The 16966-nt window shown below is 35.4% G+C and overlaps 1 protein-coding gene across 3 annotated transcripts in view; it reads right to left on the bottom strand.

Moving 5' to 3' along the window:
- Positions 1-2809: 2809 nt before the first annotated feature.
- Positions 2810-16966, bottom strand: part of ATP2C1 (ATPase secretory pathway Ca2+ transporting 1) — a 65774-nt gene continuing 51617 nt past the window's right edge. For all 3 annotated transcript variants that reach the window (XM_074900634.1, XM_074900636.1, XM_074900635.1), the window contains 11 exons: positions 15577-15733; positions 14144-14314; positions 13053-13150; positions 11733-11783; positions 10793-10959; positions 9080-9148; positions 7300-7416; positions 6501-6648; positions 5786-5881; positions 4799-4940; positions 2810-3958 (listed from right to left, as the gene is read on the bottom strand). In XM_074900634.1, the coding sequence (XP_074756735.1) occupies positions 3822-3958; positions 4799-4940; positions 5786-5881; positions 6501-6648; positions 7300-7416; positions 9080-9148; positions 10793-10959; positions 11733-11783; positions 13053-13150; positions 14144-14314; positions 15577-15733 (1353 nt within the window). In that variant the 3' untranslated portion in view covers positions 2810-3821. The remainder of the gene's footprint in view (positions 3959-4798; positions 4941-5785; positions 5882-6500; positions 6649-7299; positions 7417-9079; positions 9149-10792; positions 10960-11732; positions 11784-13052; positions 13151-14143; positions 14315-15576; positions 15734-16966) is intronic.

The following is a 16966-nucleotide window of genomic DNA, read 5'->3' as shown; positions in this document are numbered from 1 at the left end:
GCTGGGTCTCGACACTGCCATAATATAGTCAGTGAGAATAGATTGATAACATCTATTACATTCATGAGGAAACTGTTTTTGAGATGCAGTCTGAGATTGTAATCTTGAACATTTCTTCCAGCACGAAAACAGCTACATACTAGACTACCAGCAGATGGCACCTACGCTCATCCATACAGCAAATTACTAGAACTTTACAACCCATTTCTAAATAGACTTCTATTTGCAGCAGCCTGCAAAGGCCCATTTCCATCAGAAGACTTTAAATAAAGTTGAAAGGTGTTAAATTTAAAGTTCTTGATTTTAGTAATTAAATCGCAAATCCTTAATCACCCAAATCATCCTCTGATCCATTATGATCCCACGTTTCTTTTCACCAAGCTTGTAGTTCTTTACGGTTCTTAATCATGGGAAACAGTCACATTTAAATTAAGTCTTAAATATAAAAACACAGGCATCTTTGATGCCACTTGGTTAGTGCTGCGAGAAGAGAGATCTTAATCTACTCTGAGTCCCACATTGGAAAAGTTCTGGAGAACACAAATTCTTGAGACTTGCTGAGAAGCAGTATCTTCAATTATATGGTTTGGAAGACAGGGATAAACTCAAGTATTCCACTTTGGGATAAAAAGGCTGCTATGGTCACATGGCATTTTGAGACTTCCCTTGGGAGTGCTGACTATGATTAACAATTACTCTACTAGAAGTATGTTCTCAATGCAAAATTCAGCTGTTCTTCGTTGCTGATAAAGAAATACACCTCACTGCAAACACCAGTCCTGGATGTGGAAGGAAATAATTACTGATTCTAGGGTTACTATTCAGAATTTAAGTCAAATGTTCCAATTTGCCTTTTTGACTCATTATTGGTGTTCAATCTTTGAGGGAAAGAAAAAAAAAAAAACCAAAACAAAACTCTTACAAAACCAAGAAGTTCTCTATTCCATGCTTTAGTAAGAGCAACTAAATTCCTTGGTTGATGTCTATTTTCACACCACAAAATGCCTCATTTTTTTCTGGACAAATCCCACTACTGAATCAATTATTCTAGAGAAAAATCTCTCAAGCTTGCTGTTAAGTGGTAATGATCAAGAGTGGAGCCAAAAAATGTCAATGCAATTCAGTCCATGCATTTTTTATAAATAATGTTTGAGCTAGATTAATTACTTGCTTCATCTTCCACTGGAAAACACAGCAGAACTTAAGTGTGACGTATTTAAAGTGAAGTGCATTCAATTAAGTTCACCCTGCAAGAAGGCAGAATTAACTGTTCATAAGAGACTGAAATAATTTCTTGTCTAGACTGACATACCTTTTTCATAAAGTGAGACTTGTGCTGAGTACTTCATAAAATTTGTTTAAAGACTACACAATCACACCTTGAAGCTAAGATGACAAATTGGCATTCATCTGCACTTACAGAATCATCTAGGTTGGAAAAGACCTTGAAGATCACCTAGTCCAACCATTAACCTAACATTGACAGTTCCCAACTACACCGTATCCCCAAGCACTATGTCAACCCAACTCTTAAACACCTCCAGGGATGGGGATTCCACCACTTCCCTGGGCAGCCCATTCCAATGCCTAACAAGCCATTCACTTCTGTACTTACTGGGATTTCTGGGACTCCAAGCCCAAGTGCAGAGCACAAAGCAGTCAAATCCCAAGGAGAAATCAACAAGACTTACTGTGTGAACAATACGGTTGCTATACCTTCTCAAAACCCTAGTTCATTCAAGAGACTCTTCAACAGCCTGCACTGTCAGTTTTTACTGTGTTTACTGAAGAATACAAAGTATTTTTATTGAAAAGTGTTCTCAAATTGTATTGAAATACTGAACACACTACAACTGTGAACAACTACAGCCCCACTAGCGAAAGTTGGTAATAGTTCAACAGGAGGAACACTGACAAGTCTGTTCAACTTCTGAAAGGCAGAGCTGCTGGAAAAAAGAAACTTTTGCTTGAAGACATGAGAGTGTTTCTGTAAGAGCTCACCTTGTCCATGCTCTACCAGCATAGTGGTTCACATCACATCCTGCAGGACGAGACTAGGGCCATATGCTGCCGTCTCAGACTTTACACAACTACATCTCCAGCACAGTGGTATTCCAGGTAATACAGATATATTGAGCAGGCCCGGGACAGACAGAGCAATGGAGAAATTGCACCTGTAAAGCAGACTCACAGGTGCACTCATGTCCTGTCTGCAGCCCCACTTCCTGATCAAGTCTGGCAGTCTCCACAGAAAAAAAATAAGAGGACAATTAAAGTGACCTCTTAGCAGAAAAATTCATACAGCACTTTCTAAACTGCCTTGTTATCAATGAACTCTTCAGATTCTGAGCATGGCATGTGGGGCAAGCCACAAATGTAAGTGCAGAAATATCCCAGTGCCTATTTACAATTCCTCATTAACTGACAGGATAACCATCGCGACAACATGGCCCAGAGCCAATACCAATGCTACACTTTCAGCAGATGGTGTGAAAACACGTACCCACATGCTTTCAATCAAAAGAGATACCATTGTATCTCCAACTCCCCCTAGAGATCTTAGGCATCTTCTTTTCAGGATTCCCTAGGTGAAAGTTCCTTGCATTTCCTCAAAGGATCATGAGTCATACTCTGTTGAGAAGGAACCGATAACAACAGCTGCAAGTCTATTTTGAAGAACACCATTTCCAATCAGTGAACATGAGAGTATTCAAACATATTAAAAATACTTTTAACATATCAAGACACAAGTCTATTATAATGTTTTTCTAGCCACAAAAAGTCATTCTGTAGGTTAAAATTTTAAGTTAGACTACCAGTAAAAAGTTTATTTTTATGATCACAGTGGAAGTAGGAAGAGGAAGGAAAACCAAGCTTCTTTGAGAGAGGGGTGGAGATTTTTGCCATTAGAGTGAGGAGGATTAGTGCACTCATTTTTCCAATCCAATACACTACAAGTAATTTCAGTAACAGTACTGTCTTATAATCATTCGAGTGATCTAACAGTCACAGGCTAAAGTAAATATGGAATGACATGAAACAAAGATTGTATTTAAAATTATATCAAAACAAGCATGCTAATCTGGTGTAAATGCCAGTTTCTTTTAAAACAAAGAGACAACACACTTTTAAGAAAGGCAAACATTTACTTCAAATTGCAATATAGGCTTTTCAATCACAGAAAAAGAAAAGAAAAACAGTGAACTGACAGCGGTCACATCCTGTGCAAAAAAAAAATTCTGGATACAAAAAAAACCCCTGTAGCACAAGGTACTTGAGCCGCTTACACATTGCAGGATAAAGTAAATAAATACAGTAGCTAGAATATGGCACTCTTGTGACAGACTCTAAACTCAATTCAGTGGAATGCCTCTGAAATATTTTTTTATCCTTGTATTAGTAGCAAAGATCCACCACCATAAAAGTAAAATAGTACGATGTTTTAAATAAAAACAAACTAAAATATTTATATCTAAGAGAAGGATTTTACACAGTTATATCTTCTAAGTGCAGAAAATGGGACTTGGGCTTAGATCTTTCTTTAAATTAACCCCCCCACACACAAAATCCCATTCAATCTCAGAAGTAAATTTATGTTTGAGGAAAAATGTTACCAAAGTTGCATAATGTCATTTGTTACTCCCACAGCTGGAAGTCAAATTCTAAACAGTCTTGAAACATGAATGTTCATCATTAGCCAGTGAAACAAAGGACTTGTCAAAAGCCCTCAGGATTTCTTTATCCTCCAAATATTGTTTTGCTTTCTCCTAAATCTTTAGACAGCAGTCCCTAAGTTTGCAAACAAAAGAATGCAATATGCATCATACATCAAGAAAAGACGAAGTTGACGAAGAAGAACTTCCACGTTTCTGGATCTTTTCCTTACTTCTTTCAAACTTCTTTATGATCTCAGTCACTATGCACACAGAGGAAGTGAGTCCCAGAAGAAACAGTAAATCTGGGAAGAGATAATTATTAGCCCTTTTTAAATTTGCTTTTTAAGAACCAAGGGCAGCCTTACAAAAGAACAAGACTTACAAGACTTTCAAACTGTCTCCCAATCATTGGGTAAGTTCAGGAGAAACTAAGCGATTTTTGCAGGACCAGAAGGTTAACATACATAGTTTATGCACAAATCATAAATACAGGCATGCTATTTCAAAACTTTTAAAGTATTTCATAACCCTATTTTTATTAACACCTATGAAAATAGAGAACACTAAGAAACATAATTACCTTCATACTCAAAATGACACTACAATAAGAATTACATAAAAACATGTATTTCATGACAGTTTTATTTTTAACTCCAGAAAACTGCAGAAGTAATGTCTTGATGAGGCAAACAGCTTTATGTATCTATAGCTTCTTAAAATTCTCATGTCTATTTATCCTACAATAATGCAGCTGATTATTTAATAAAGGATCAAGATTTCTAAGTAAGATGTTTAATATTTAAGGAAGAACTTGCTAAATAGCAAGATTAATAGTGCTTTAAAAACTTCAATAAACTCTGTGCTTCATTTTTGCCTGCATCAAAATTTATATTAAAAGCCCAATATACATAAGCATTTCAGAAATTTTAAAATGCACTGATCAGTTGTGTACAAGACACATTTAAATCATGGTTCCCAAAGAAAACATCTAAAAGGTGGTGGGTTTTTTTCCAAAAAAAAGACAGCAGGCTTTCTATTCCTGTTGCATGCAAACAGCTAGCAAGTGCTCTTATAGAACCATAAGCTAATGCATTTACAAATTAATCCTTAATGTACAATTTTGAAAAGGGAACTGTTCTTACCCAAGACACTCAGGCTCTCTGTTTGGAAAACCTTCTGAAGTGGAGGAAAGTAAATAACCAGTAACTGCCCCATTATAGATCCGAGGACGGCATAGCAGAACATTTTGTTACTACAAAGTCCAATCTCAAACACAGATTTTGTCTGTAAAATAAACAGCACATTACACTGTATGTGTAATCTAGTTCATCTAGACAGTAAAAATAATTTGTATCTACAATTTTTTTTTCATCTAGGCTTTTAGAAAAAATGTGAAAGTTATTGTTGACCTTTTAGATAACCCAGAACAAATTCTTGAACAGGCTAATTGCATTTTCTCTCTGGTAAACAGAGGACAAATCTTGTCTTCACAGTCAACAACTTATATATTGAGCTCACTTTTCTGCAAGTACAGTGCATTAAAAGGTGTCCTCTACACTAGAAGGAAGTGTTTTCATTGACCCTGACAATTCACATCAGAAAACAGACTGCAAATTAGAGTAAATGTACTAATGTATACTAGCAATGTACTTTTCTCCAACTAGCACAAATTTTCAGACTTGCTTCCTTAAAACAAAAATAGACAGAAAAAGAAGTTTAAGAAATTTTCCTTGGATTATGTGTTTAGGGTACAGAATAAAAAAGTTAAGGCCTTCAAGAAGTTTCAGGTTCTGGCAAGGATACCAGACTGACAGAATCTTCAGAAAAAAAAAACCACAACCAAGTGTACACAGCAATACAAAGGACTATCACGCTTCATCTTTTAATAAAAATTTCCTTGCTTCAGGACAGAAGCATTACTACCAGCTCTGCATCACATAAGCGAATTAAGGAAACTAATAATTACCTGTAATTTAAGAAATCCTACCTAGTAAATATATGAGATTGAAGCTTAATAGCAGATGTGAAGTAAATCTCCAGGAAAACTTTTGAAACAAACACAGCAAGATCCTCCCTCAAAGTAAATTCTGCTTATTGTGTAAATACTGTGGACAATATGAATCACTTACCTGAGATCTAGAACTCAAAGCATTGAACATATCAAAAAATACGAAACAGGTGAAAGTCATGGTTGTATCCCGAGGTGTTATTACATTGTCTCTTAACTGCCAAAAAAATAAAATGAAAAGGCTTTAGCATGCTTGAAACTCTCCACAACTAAACAAAGTTATTACAACAATTCAAGTTCTACTAGCTAGTAAATGACAGCAAAATCAACTTGTTTGCCCCAAGTTGATTTAATAAATCATACAGGAAAAATTATGCACCTGTAATTTATAAGAATTTGTAATTCCAAGGCATGATTAAATGAAGCCTCTTGACAAACAAGAGGCTTTATGCAAGCACATGGAATACCAAGAATTCTATGATGCACTATCAAAAGCTCAAACAACATTTTTCTCTACTGAGAAAAGAAAGTCAAATGGCTGTTTCATAATAGTCTGGCTAGAAGATCTGTACAATTACCTTCTATGGGCCAAGTAGATTTGGGACCTGAAAAAGTCTGTGTTAAAACAGAGATTGAGGAATAACGCAGTATTCCTCATTTCAACAACTACTTCAAAAAATCTTCCTCTCTAATCTGCTAGCTGAGTAGATCATTAAATAAGCATAGACAAAACTTGCGACCAAGTTCATACAAATTCTGAATTCCAACTGCTGGTACAAAATGAATTTCTTTTAAATTAGTTTGTTACTGCTCTAATTTTTGTATTTTTGTCATACCTCTCTCCAGAAGACGAACAGTGTTCCACACACGATAATTATTGATGAAACCAGTATTTTAACAATCAGGCTTTTGGTCAGAATGCTGTCCTTCAAATTTCTTGGAGGCTTCCGAATAACATCTTTATCCACAGGCTCCACCCCAAGACTTACAATTAAAAGAGCATCTTAGATTTTTATCATCATAAAAATAATTCACTGCTTCTAACTTAAGGGCTAGATTTTCTGAGCTCAAATAAAGATTTTAATCACCTCTCTACAGCCTAAGAATTATCTCATTCAAATAAGCACATATTTTCACTTTCAGAAAACTGAGTTATCTGTAATAGTAACAGGCAACATTGTAACGCAGCAGTTTGGGAGTCCATAAATATGTGACAGTATTAAAATTACCAGATATTGATTTTAAAGGAAGCTGCAATATGAGTTATGTTCCCCATTTCTGTTACTGTGATCAACCTAGCTAAGGAATTTACTGCTAGTTCCTTTTCACCTCTCCCTCTGCCATCTATCTGCAGTGAAGAGGATCAGAGCAAAAAGCCAGAAGGAAGCCAGAATCCTGCATGCAAGCTTCATGGGCATATCCATGGATCTTAAGGTGCCCTCATTGTTAGATACTAAAGCAAGCCAAAAGGAACAAACACAGAACTATACTGTAAACACTTCAATTCAAAGAAAAAGCTTTCTGTTTTGGAAACATTTCACTGAAGTTTAACACTTCAGAGTTTCCTTATGAGCAACCATTTTCCTTGCAGAAACAGAAAGACTACAGACCTCTAATGGAATTTAAAGTAATTACCTTTGAGCTGGAGGTCCATCCATAATAATATTGATCCATAAGATCTGCATGGCATTGAGAGGATTAGGAAAGTTCATTAATGTAGCCAGTGAGATTAAAGTCAGTGCTGCTATACTCCTGTTGAAAGAATCCGTTTTTATAACTGTCAGCATGGAACATTTCTGAAGATCCACTGATAGCTACTTTCTAATCAACACTTCAACTGTTTAAGAGTAGATACAGATTTTGACAGTGTCAATCATGACTGACATAAGCCTAACTTTAAAGGTAGAGCATAAATTAATTTAGAATACTTATCTTGACACCATCCATATTTAAAACAGCATTGTTCTGGCAATCAAAAGACAGCAAACTTAGGTTCCAAACTTTAAGCTAACATTTCAGAGTTATCAATTGCCTTTACCCGTTTTTGTTTTTTTTTTTTTACTGGGGAACTGGGTCCTATACTTTCATTGTGCCAGAAGCAGAACTTCCAAACATGGTTTTGAAAAACAAACTGCTTTTACACTTTTGATCTAAACACCACCACTCTGTTCACCTGTTACTAGCTTGACTAATCAGTCAAGACAAGGTACTACCCTAGCTCCCTAAAAATAACTACACCACCCCTCATTAGTAGGAAGATGAGAAGGACAGGCAAAAGACTGAAAACAGCTGGTTGCAAGCTTCGTATTAGAAAACTCTCTAAACAAGTATGCGCTAATTACTTTCAGTGCAAGATTAAGTGGTTTCATAACCAGCAAGAGAGCAAGTCTAATCCCAAATTTAGCGCTCTACTGAACCCTATTATGTTCTTCAGGCAAAGAGGGACACAAAAAAAAGGGTAACTCATCACATTCATCAAAAACCTGAGGCTACCATTCTCAAAGCTAACAGGCAAGTACACTTTCCTAGAATACCTATGCTTCATTATTTTTCAGAAGCATATTTTTAGTCTTCTACCAATGAAGGACACTAGTCAAGACTGAAGGTATTATGACACTTCTTACAATTTCTATGCAAGTTTTAAGATGTTAGTGTTTTCTGAGTTTTGTTGTGTTGGGGGATTTTTTCTGGGGATTTTTTTTGCTTTTGTGGTTTGGGGGGGGGGGGGGTGTATTCAGAATTTGTGGGGGTTTGGTGGGTTTTTGTGTTTTTGTTTTTAATTTCTGCAACTTTATTCAACCACTCTGAAATGCCATGAAGGCTTCCAAAAAGTACATAAACAACATTATGAAGAGGAAAATCATGTTCCTGAATTTCACAGAATTTTAGAAACTAAGGCTTAATGAACTCTTGTCTGCTTGTCTTATGTAGACATGATGTAGTTAGCACCGGGATCCTTATATGCAAGAAAAGGAAGTCAGCTTCACAGAGCTAACTCATTCCACAAACAAATACATGGATTTCAGAGAAACTAACCTCCCATTGCCCCGGTTTCCTCCATTTGATATACATATGCTGGTTAAGGAGAGAATGACTACTAACTTCTCCTTTAAACAAGGACCCAAAAGTAGCTATGCTGTTCCTCTTCGTCCTCTTTGTTACTGACTTTTCACATCTTAACAAGAAGAACTGTGACACAGTTAGATGTATGTTCACTGCACTATTTTCTGGTTCTTTAAAAATGAAACAAGCCACCAAATACAAAATACTGGAAATGCAAAAGCATAGCTTATCAGCATCTCCCACACAAAATTTACAATGTTCACATGAATTTATGCAGCATCTGCTTCATGATGCTTCGATTCATTCACAATGTAGTTAGAACCTTTGGATATTGTCAACTTTTCAAACTTACGTGCTCAGTTGAAATCTAACAAAATTTTTTATGTTATTATAAATGCCTTTACCCTCTTCAATTGCAGACCTGCAATTAAAAATAAAAGATTACATCACTAGACAAAAAAGACTACTGCCAGAAAAGCTCAAAATGAACAAAAAAGCTATTACTTCAAAGAACAATACAAATATCAAGAAACAAATGAGTTGAGGTTCTTTCATAACTTTGGCTGTCACTGTTTTTCAACTTGACTACGAGATTAATCACAACAGTTATTTTTCCAGCTGCCTAACTTTCAAAATGAAATGTCAGTTGTAAAATCTTCTCCTTGTTCAAGATTCACCATCACCTTTTTACTGTACCAGAATAAAGTGCGTATAGATCATCTCCTCAACCTCTAGCGCACACTGCAACTTGCCTATCACATTATCACAATTAGAGTGGTGAGGTGTTTTCAATACCTACATCGAGTCTACTCTGCTGCAAATAAAACTGATTTCTTCCTTCCATTCCCCCAATAGCCAAGAACAACAATTAATCAGCATCCCTTCTGTAATTTTTAAGGCAAAAAGATTAAAGGAGTCAGGGGAAGGACATAAAACTATGGAAGATCATACTTGCCCCCCATCCCCCCAGTGTTTACCACTCTTTTCACTTTCCTAAGTAAGCAAAACTGGATAAAGTATTCCAGCAAAAGATTCATCAAGCCCAAGTACTTACCACAGATGTCCTTCCTATGTACTCTTCTGAGCATCTTAAAACAATTCACTTCTCTTGTTTTTTCACAACAGCACATTGCTGTTGGCTGAATTAATACGCAAACCTTTTAACTCTCAGATCATCCTCTGACATACTGCTACCTATGTAGATTCTCTTATACTGTACTTCTACATTTCACTCTTACCAAGGGTTGACATACTTTCAGACAAACTGAGGTGGTCTAAGATTGATGCATAATTTCAGAAAGAAGGCTTTCTCACTAGACAGCAGTCCAACTCTGCCAACAACCACTAAGTTCAAAAGCCAGATGGATTAAATTCAAACTAAGTTTAGCTATGCTCTCTTTGAAGTCGCCCAAGAAAAAAATGAACAAGTAACAAATAGCGGTTACTAGAAGCTGGTAACTTATTTTCACCTGTGATTTTAAATAGCTTATATTCCTTTCCTTTTCTGAAACACTACCACATTTTAAAGAGTTGAAAACAAACAGCACAGTGTAAAATCTTTTAAATCAAGAGGAATGCTCTCTCATTTTTACGTAAGATTTATGCTTCTGAAGTAAGAAATTAAGTGAAGATGAATCCTACTGACAGTTAGACTCATGACTCAGTTATGTTTCCAAACATACTACCACCATAATTCTACTTGGAGAAGCAGAAATACAGGTTAGTTTTTAGAGCATATACATGCACAACCTCCTTTGTTACTTACATCTAATCTATGGACAAGACCACAGTTGCAAAAGGTCTAAATATGTAAATACATTCTTATATTATTATTAAGATACATAAAAAGACAGAAATATTTAGTTGCCCCTTGTACTATTATGTTCCCAGCTCTTTTTTAAGAGGATAATACAGGTAATCACCATAAAGATAATTCTCCTGATTTAGTGGAGAATTCATTAACAGCTACATCACTTACAAGTTCAGGGAATTTCTTTTGTTTTTAACCCAGGCAATATTTAATTAAAACTATATAGCACAAGGTATGTACATAAATGCCACCTACATTATTGTCTGAAAATCATCATCCACGAGAATCATATCTGCTGCCTCTTTACAAACATCTGTTCCGGTTTGTCCCATTGCTACACCAATATCTGCAGCCTTCAGAGCAACAGCATCATTTACTCCATCTCCTGTCATAGCTACTACTGCACCATTATTTTGCAGGGACTAAAGAAAGGGAAAAGAGCTTAAACCAGGGATTGAAATAACCCTTCCCATAAACTTATTCTAGATATGAGGTCAGTGTCATTGGCCCAGCCCTCCCCCCACCCCAATTTCTTATAATTTCCACTGTAAAATCCTAAAGGAAAAAAAAGTAGCGGTTTCTATTCTGATGAATTTTTATACAAAATTTTAGGTTAAACTTCAGTTCATATATTCAGACAGCCTAAATTTTAAAGCTAGGGTATGTAAAATTTTTTTTTTTAGAGAAAAAAACCTTCTTTTATAGATACTTCTAATATCACCCTCATAATTCTGAATATATTCCAACTGTCTCAATGTTTGACTTCCTTATCCTTATTGTTGCTTTTCTGATTGTTCCAGTTGTTACATTGATTACATCCCTCTTTGCTACCTTCTTTTGTTAACTTCTGAATGAGAGCATTACCTCAGACATGGCTTGAAATTCATGCTCTTTTATCTTGTTCTGAGAAGTAGAAATATGGTTCTTTCAAGTTCCTAGTCAATTCAACTGCAATGTGACACAATCTCAATCAACCCCCAGCTCCCTACATAGAAGAAACCCATGATATTGCCTACCAGCAGCTGCCTATCCCTTGTGGGCACTACGCATTTTTCTAAGTAATATTTTCAAATACACTTCACTTTCAAACAAAATGCATTTCTGATGTCATCTTAAACTGTAGCACATTACAATTTAAGTAAAGGCACAGTACCCATAGCAGCAGTCCAGCTTTCAAGCCTCTAGTAAGACGTACCTTTATAATTTTCAATTTATGTCGGGGACTGGCTCTGTAAAATACTGCAACCTGTTAAAAGCACAATGAAGTAGTAGTGAAAATTTGAGAAACAAAGAATTGCACTGGATTCTATAAAGCTAGATGATTAAGAAAATGTACTATCACAGGCCAACTGTACTCTTGTTAGCTCTAAATCTGAAGCACCAGTGAGCCGTGTTTTTAAGAGTGAAATCATTACTTCCAGAGGAGATTCAAAGTGTGTTCTGGTAAACAAAGTCGGTGCTACTTATTTCCAAAATAGAATACACAATTTAAAAACTTTCTGATTACAGATAACAATCTTATTAGGTGATTGTATAATCAACTTCTAATAGTATTTTAAATAAATGCCTAGAAAACTAATTGGGTCTCAGGCCAAACATGCACAAAGTAAATCTGTAGCTATTTCAGTTATTGAAGGTGGACAGCCCTTAAGAACAAGTATTACCAAATAAACCAAAAATTACTATTTGCTACACAATATTTTTTTTTAAGTTTGTCTTTGAGTCACCAAGGAAAGACAGAAAGCTGACGTGCACATTTCTTGATTGTAAATATTGGCTTTTGGCTCACAGACTCAAGCATACTGCAGTCTAATTTTGCAGTCTTTTGCAAACAGAGCAACATTTTCATGCACACATTTTGCAACATAGCCAAGCCTGAACCTCAATTTGATTCTACCTTCGCATTTACAAATTTTGACATTGGCTAATACATTTAATTATTTAATAACTAAAAAGAATTAAGCACTAACTTAATAGACCCTTTCAAAATTCTCAACCAGTGACCTCAGATCGATTAAAAATCATTAAAGATACAGACAGCTCCTCTTATGAATTACAAAAGGATGGACTGTCTGAACATGCAAACTGTAAGGTGCGGGTTTTTTATATTATATATATATACACACACACATATGAGCTGAGCTACTCAAAGAAATAAAATGTGATGCTCACTGAAAGTGAGGTGGCAAAATTAAAGTTCCAATGCAGGCATTGAAAGGTAAAAAACAATCATTAGGAGACAAAAGTAATAAACTCACTAAAGAGATAGCCATGAGAGTTGAAAAAACTAAATTTTCATATGGTCATGTGTCAAATTGAAAGATATTTGTTCGATCTGAGACAGCTTCAGTGTTTCTGTACTAAAAGCCTCTAGTAATTTCCTGTATCGCTTCTATTAAAAACACATTATTTGTATCTCAGAAGTTACGTTCTAGCTTTCCACAGAGAAAAAAAAAAATCTCAATATAAAATATATCTTTTACTGCATTTCAGTCAGTAGTATATCAAAACAAACCTTTGGTGTTATTTGAGAAAGCTGCTGAATATCCAAATCATCTATTTCTTCTCCAGAGATTGCCTGTGAATTTTTGGAATACAATCCTAGTCGACTAGCTGGAAATAAATAATAAAAAAGGCATTATAATAATTTACCCTTTTAAAACTTTAAGTAACCAATTTTATTTTTTTTAAACCTACTATTATCTGCAACACTTCAGATCTGAAATGCCTAGAGCAGAACATCTTAACACCTTACTGATTCAGTATACTGGAGTAAATGATCTGAACTCTTGAGTAACAAACATGCTACAAAGTCTATTCTAATCATTTATTTCCTTAGACTTTTTAAGTCTAAAGGTCTGTACCTCATTGTATCAGACACCATATAAACACAAGAGCTCAGTCCTCTCTAAAGAAGTGACAGTTCAAAAATAACCAGACAAAAAATGAAAAATGACATGTGGAAGACAAGGAAAAACCACCCTCTGAGAAAGCACTATTATTTTGGGGGTGTACTTTTAACGTGCATATTCAACTTTTTGTTCATCACCCTGTATGTAAAGAATTCATATTCTGGCTAAAGTAATGTATTATACTGTAAAAATAAGTTAAATAATTTGTTTAAATATTTATTAACAGTAGTTAAACAAAAAAATACTTTGACTAAACTGTACTGGATGATACTGAAGTGCCACATTCATCGTAAATACTCATTGTCACTGGCTATTTTAGTTTCTCCCCTGTTGTCTTAAGACAGGCATAGAAAGCTGAGGGTAAGGAGGGTGGTGTTGGGGGTCTAAGAATAAGAATCAGAAATCAAGCATATTTTATAACAAAATACAATAAGAAAATACCTAGTCTCAAACAGCAGAAGTCATACATTAACCAAATAAGAAAAACTATAGTTTAAGCTGAAACCGAAGTATCACTTCAAGCTAGGGTTTTTAGTTTTGGGTTTTTCTTCCTCCAAATTTCACTGCCATATGTTAACCCAATACACAGAACTCACAAATGTTAAAGATTTAATACCCACACTTCACAACAACTAGCTAGGCACTGCCAAAACAGAAAACAAGAGAAAAATTAAAGGAAGTGGACTATTCATACCAATGGCAACTGCAGTCTCCTGTGAATCTCCAGTAATCATTTTTATTGCAACTCCTGACGTGATAAGTGTAGTTACAGCTTCTTTTACACCAGTCCGTGGAGGATCGATTATTCCTACAAGCCCCAAAAAAGTCAGTTGCCCTAGCTCAGGACCAGAAGCTAAGGCCAGAACTTTTAGGAGACAAAGAAAAAAAAATCAGTTAGGATTTGAAATTAACATTTACATCAGCATTTAAAACAACTATTTTAAACTACTTGGCCAGAATAAAGCGGAGGGAGGGAATTGCAATTTTCTTTTTTTAAACCTTGGTAGCAATGTCTGTTATCTTGAGTATTCAGAATAGCCCACTTATGTATATTCCTTTCTTCTAAAGAGTTGTCTTTTTACCAAACATACATATTCCAGGTTTTAAAGATAACTTTCCTATTTGTTCTCAGATGAAAGTGTTTATACTTTCACTGTGTATAAAGAGAACGGCATATAGCTTTGTGGTTTCTCTGTACATGCATAGTCTTTTATGCAAGAGGATGAAAGGAAGGATTAGTTAAAAATTTTTTTTCCTTTTAGAGAGGCAGATTTCATTGAGTATATACTGAGTATTTTCTAGAATGTCTTTTACAGTAGCAATCTTAATTAAAATATATTTAAATGACATTAGAGTTGTAAGGAAAAAGCAAATTCACTTTTTTTCAAACCATTACCCTACATTTTTTTTGACAGTGGTGTGAAGCAGACACAAAGAATGACTGTCCGAACCAAATAGCACAGAGATATCACTCCCAGCATATCCTCTCAGTTTCTAATAATTTGCAGCTTACAATCTTGCTGAGCCACATGGTACTCCTACCTTAAAAAAAGTTGTGGATGAACTTAACAGCCTAGAGATCTCTTTACAGAGCCCAAAGAAAGCCAGCCATGTATAATGCTTGCCTACAAATCACCTCCTATCAATCATATTGTGAAAAATACTTTCAGTTATATTTAAAAATCTACATACCTTGTCAACATAAAAAGTCATTCTAATGACATCTCATGACCTGCAATCAGTTTTGTTAGCCTAATTCACAAAAGTACCAGGATCAAAATAATAGAAAAATAAACACAACCATGTTTTAAAAATCCACAGACATCTATAATAAGATATGGAACCTATCAGGCAGTAATGTACTGTTCAGTTATGGTCACATGCAAGAGATGACAGGAACCACCAGTGCCTTTTCTCACCCTTTGCAATTTAATCAGGCTATTATACAGGCCTTAGGCAACAGCACCTGTTTTTCCACTCCTCCATTTTAAAGAAAAACGAAACAATCCTGTGGCACTTACCGAAGAAACAAATTTCTAGTGTTTTGGGATTTTTTTAAACAATAAGCAGTGCCGTTTTTTTTAAAAAAAAGAAAAAAGTTATTTTGAGACACTGAAACAGCCTTACCCCTAAGTCCTGCAGAGCCCATAGATGTCTTCTCTTCCTGGTACTGCTCTCTCTGTTGCTGAACAAGAGGTAGGGTCTGCCCCTTACAATTATACGATGTACAGTACCTAATGACTTGTTCATAAGCACCTTTCATAAAGCAAACTTCAGGTTTGTCCTAAAAGAAAAAAGAACTGTTGTGCACACATGCATGTATGTATATACAAATACACACACGAGCACACACCCACATAAGAACATCATATCTGTACTGAAGAGTCTTTAGAACAAAATGTAAATCGAAGTTACACTTATAAACACAAAAATTTACTCTTTTGAACATCTCTATACAGCGCGTGTTCAAGAATAGTAACTTCAAGAGCACCAAGCTAATAATCAATATCTCATTTCAGTAGATATCGTACACATTAGACTGCAGGTCACAGTTTACAGACTAAAGAGGCCATGCAAAGGACAGACAGTAAACCTACACAGAACATTAGACCTGAAAGACCTTTTCATCATCTGACCAGCTGCACAGGTCATTAAATATCACCTCTATGCTTGTACCATGCCTAACAACTCTAATATTTTCCAGATATCTAGCCCTGATGGTATCAAGTGACCGAGCATCCACCACCTACCTTGAACACTTAACTCCAATGCTAAAGCAACTCATCCTTTCCCCCCTTTTCCATTAAGAATTGCTCCCTCAGCTCAATTTCCAATCACTGATTCTGATCTCTACTGTTGAACTAAAAATCTCTGGGTTTTAATATACCTATTTTCTCCCTGCAAAGGTATTTATGCACAGTAGTCACCTCAATCTTTCTGATAGGCTTAACTAGTATAGCTCACAAATAGAAGTTTTAGCTATCAGAAGCTAATATAAGTTTCTAAAACTTCTTTTCTCTCAGCCTTCAAATAATTTATGCTCCCTTTAAAACTGTTACCAATTTTTTAACAATCTTAAAAATGCTGATACCAAAACACAGACACAGTAAATCCTTATATGGATGAAAATCACATAGCAATTTCAGTTCACCACTCTTTATACAGACAAGGATAACACAACCATATTATCCATATAGATAAAATGAATTAAATGTTCTTTTTCCAAAGCAAAGATTTTACTGTGATACACTGTCAGCAAGCCTTTTTTCTGGTCAGAAACACTAGGAAATTTTCCATAAATCCAAGATAAGGTCTGTTGCTGCACATACTATCTAGAAGGCTCCAGTTATCAGACTGGCAGTGACTACGTCAGCATTTACAGCAAAAACACTGAGATTGGTCTAAATGAAGTATGAATAAAAATATGTATGTGAAAGCACCAGAAGAAAGAGAGGTTAAAGAATGATTTGTATTGATAATCCAAGGACACTGTTGACATCAATAAAATCTGTCAACA

The sequence above is a fragment of the Athene noctua genome, chromosome 2, assembly GCF_965140245.1.
Source record: "Athene noctua chromosome 2, bAthNoc1.hap1.1, whole genome shotgun sequence".
Classification (NCBI taxonomy): Eukaryota; Metazoa; Chordata; class Aves; order Strigiformes; family Strigidae; genus Athene; species Athene noctua.
The sequence above is the reverse complement of the archived record's forward strand: the minus strand, read 5'-3'. Positions and strand labels throughout refer to the sequence as shown.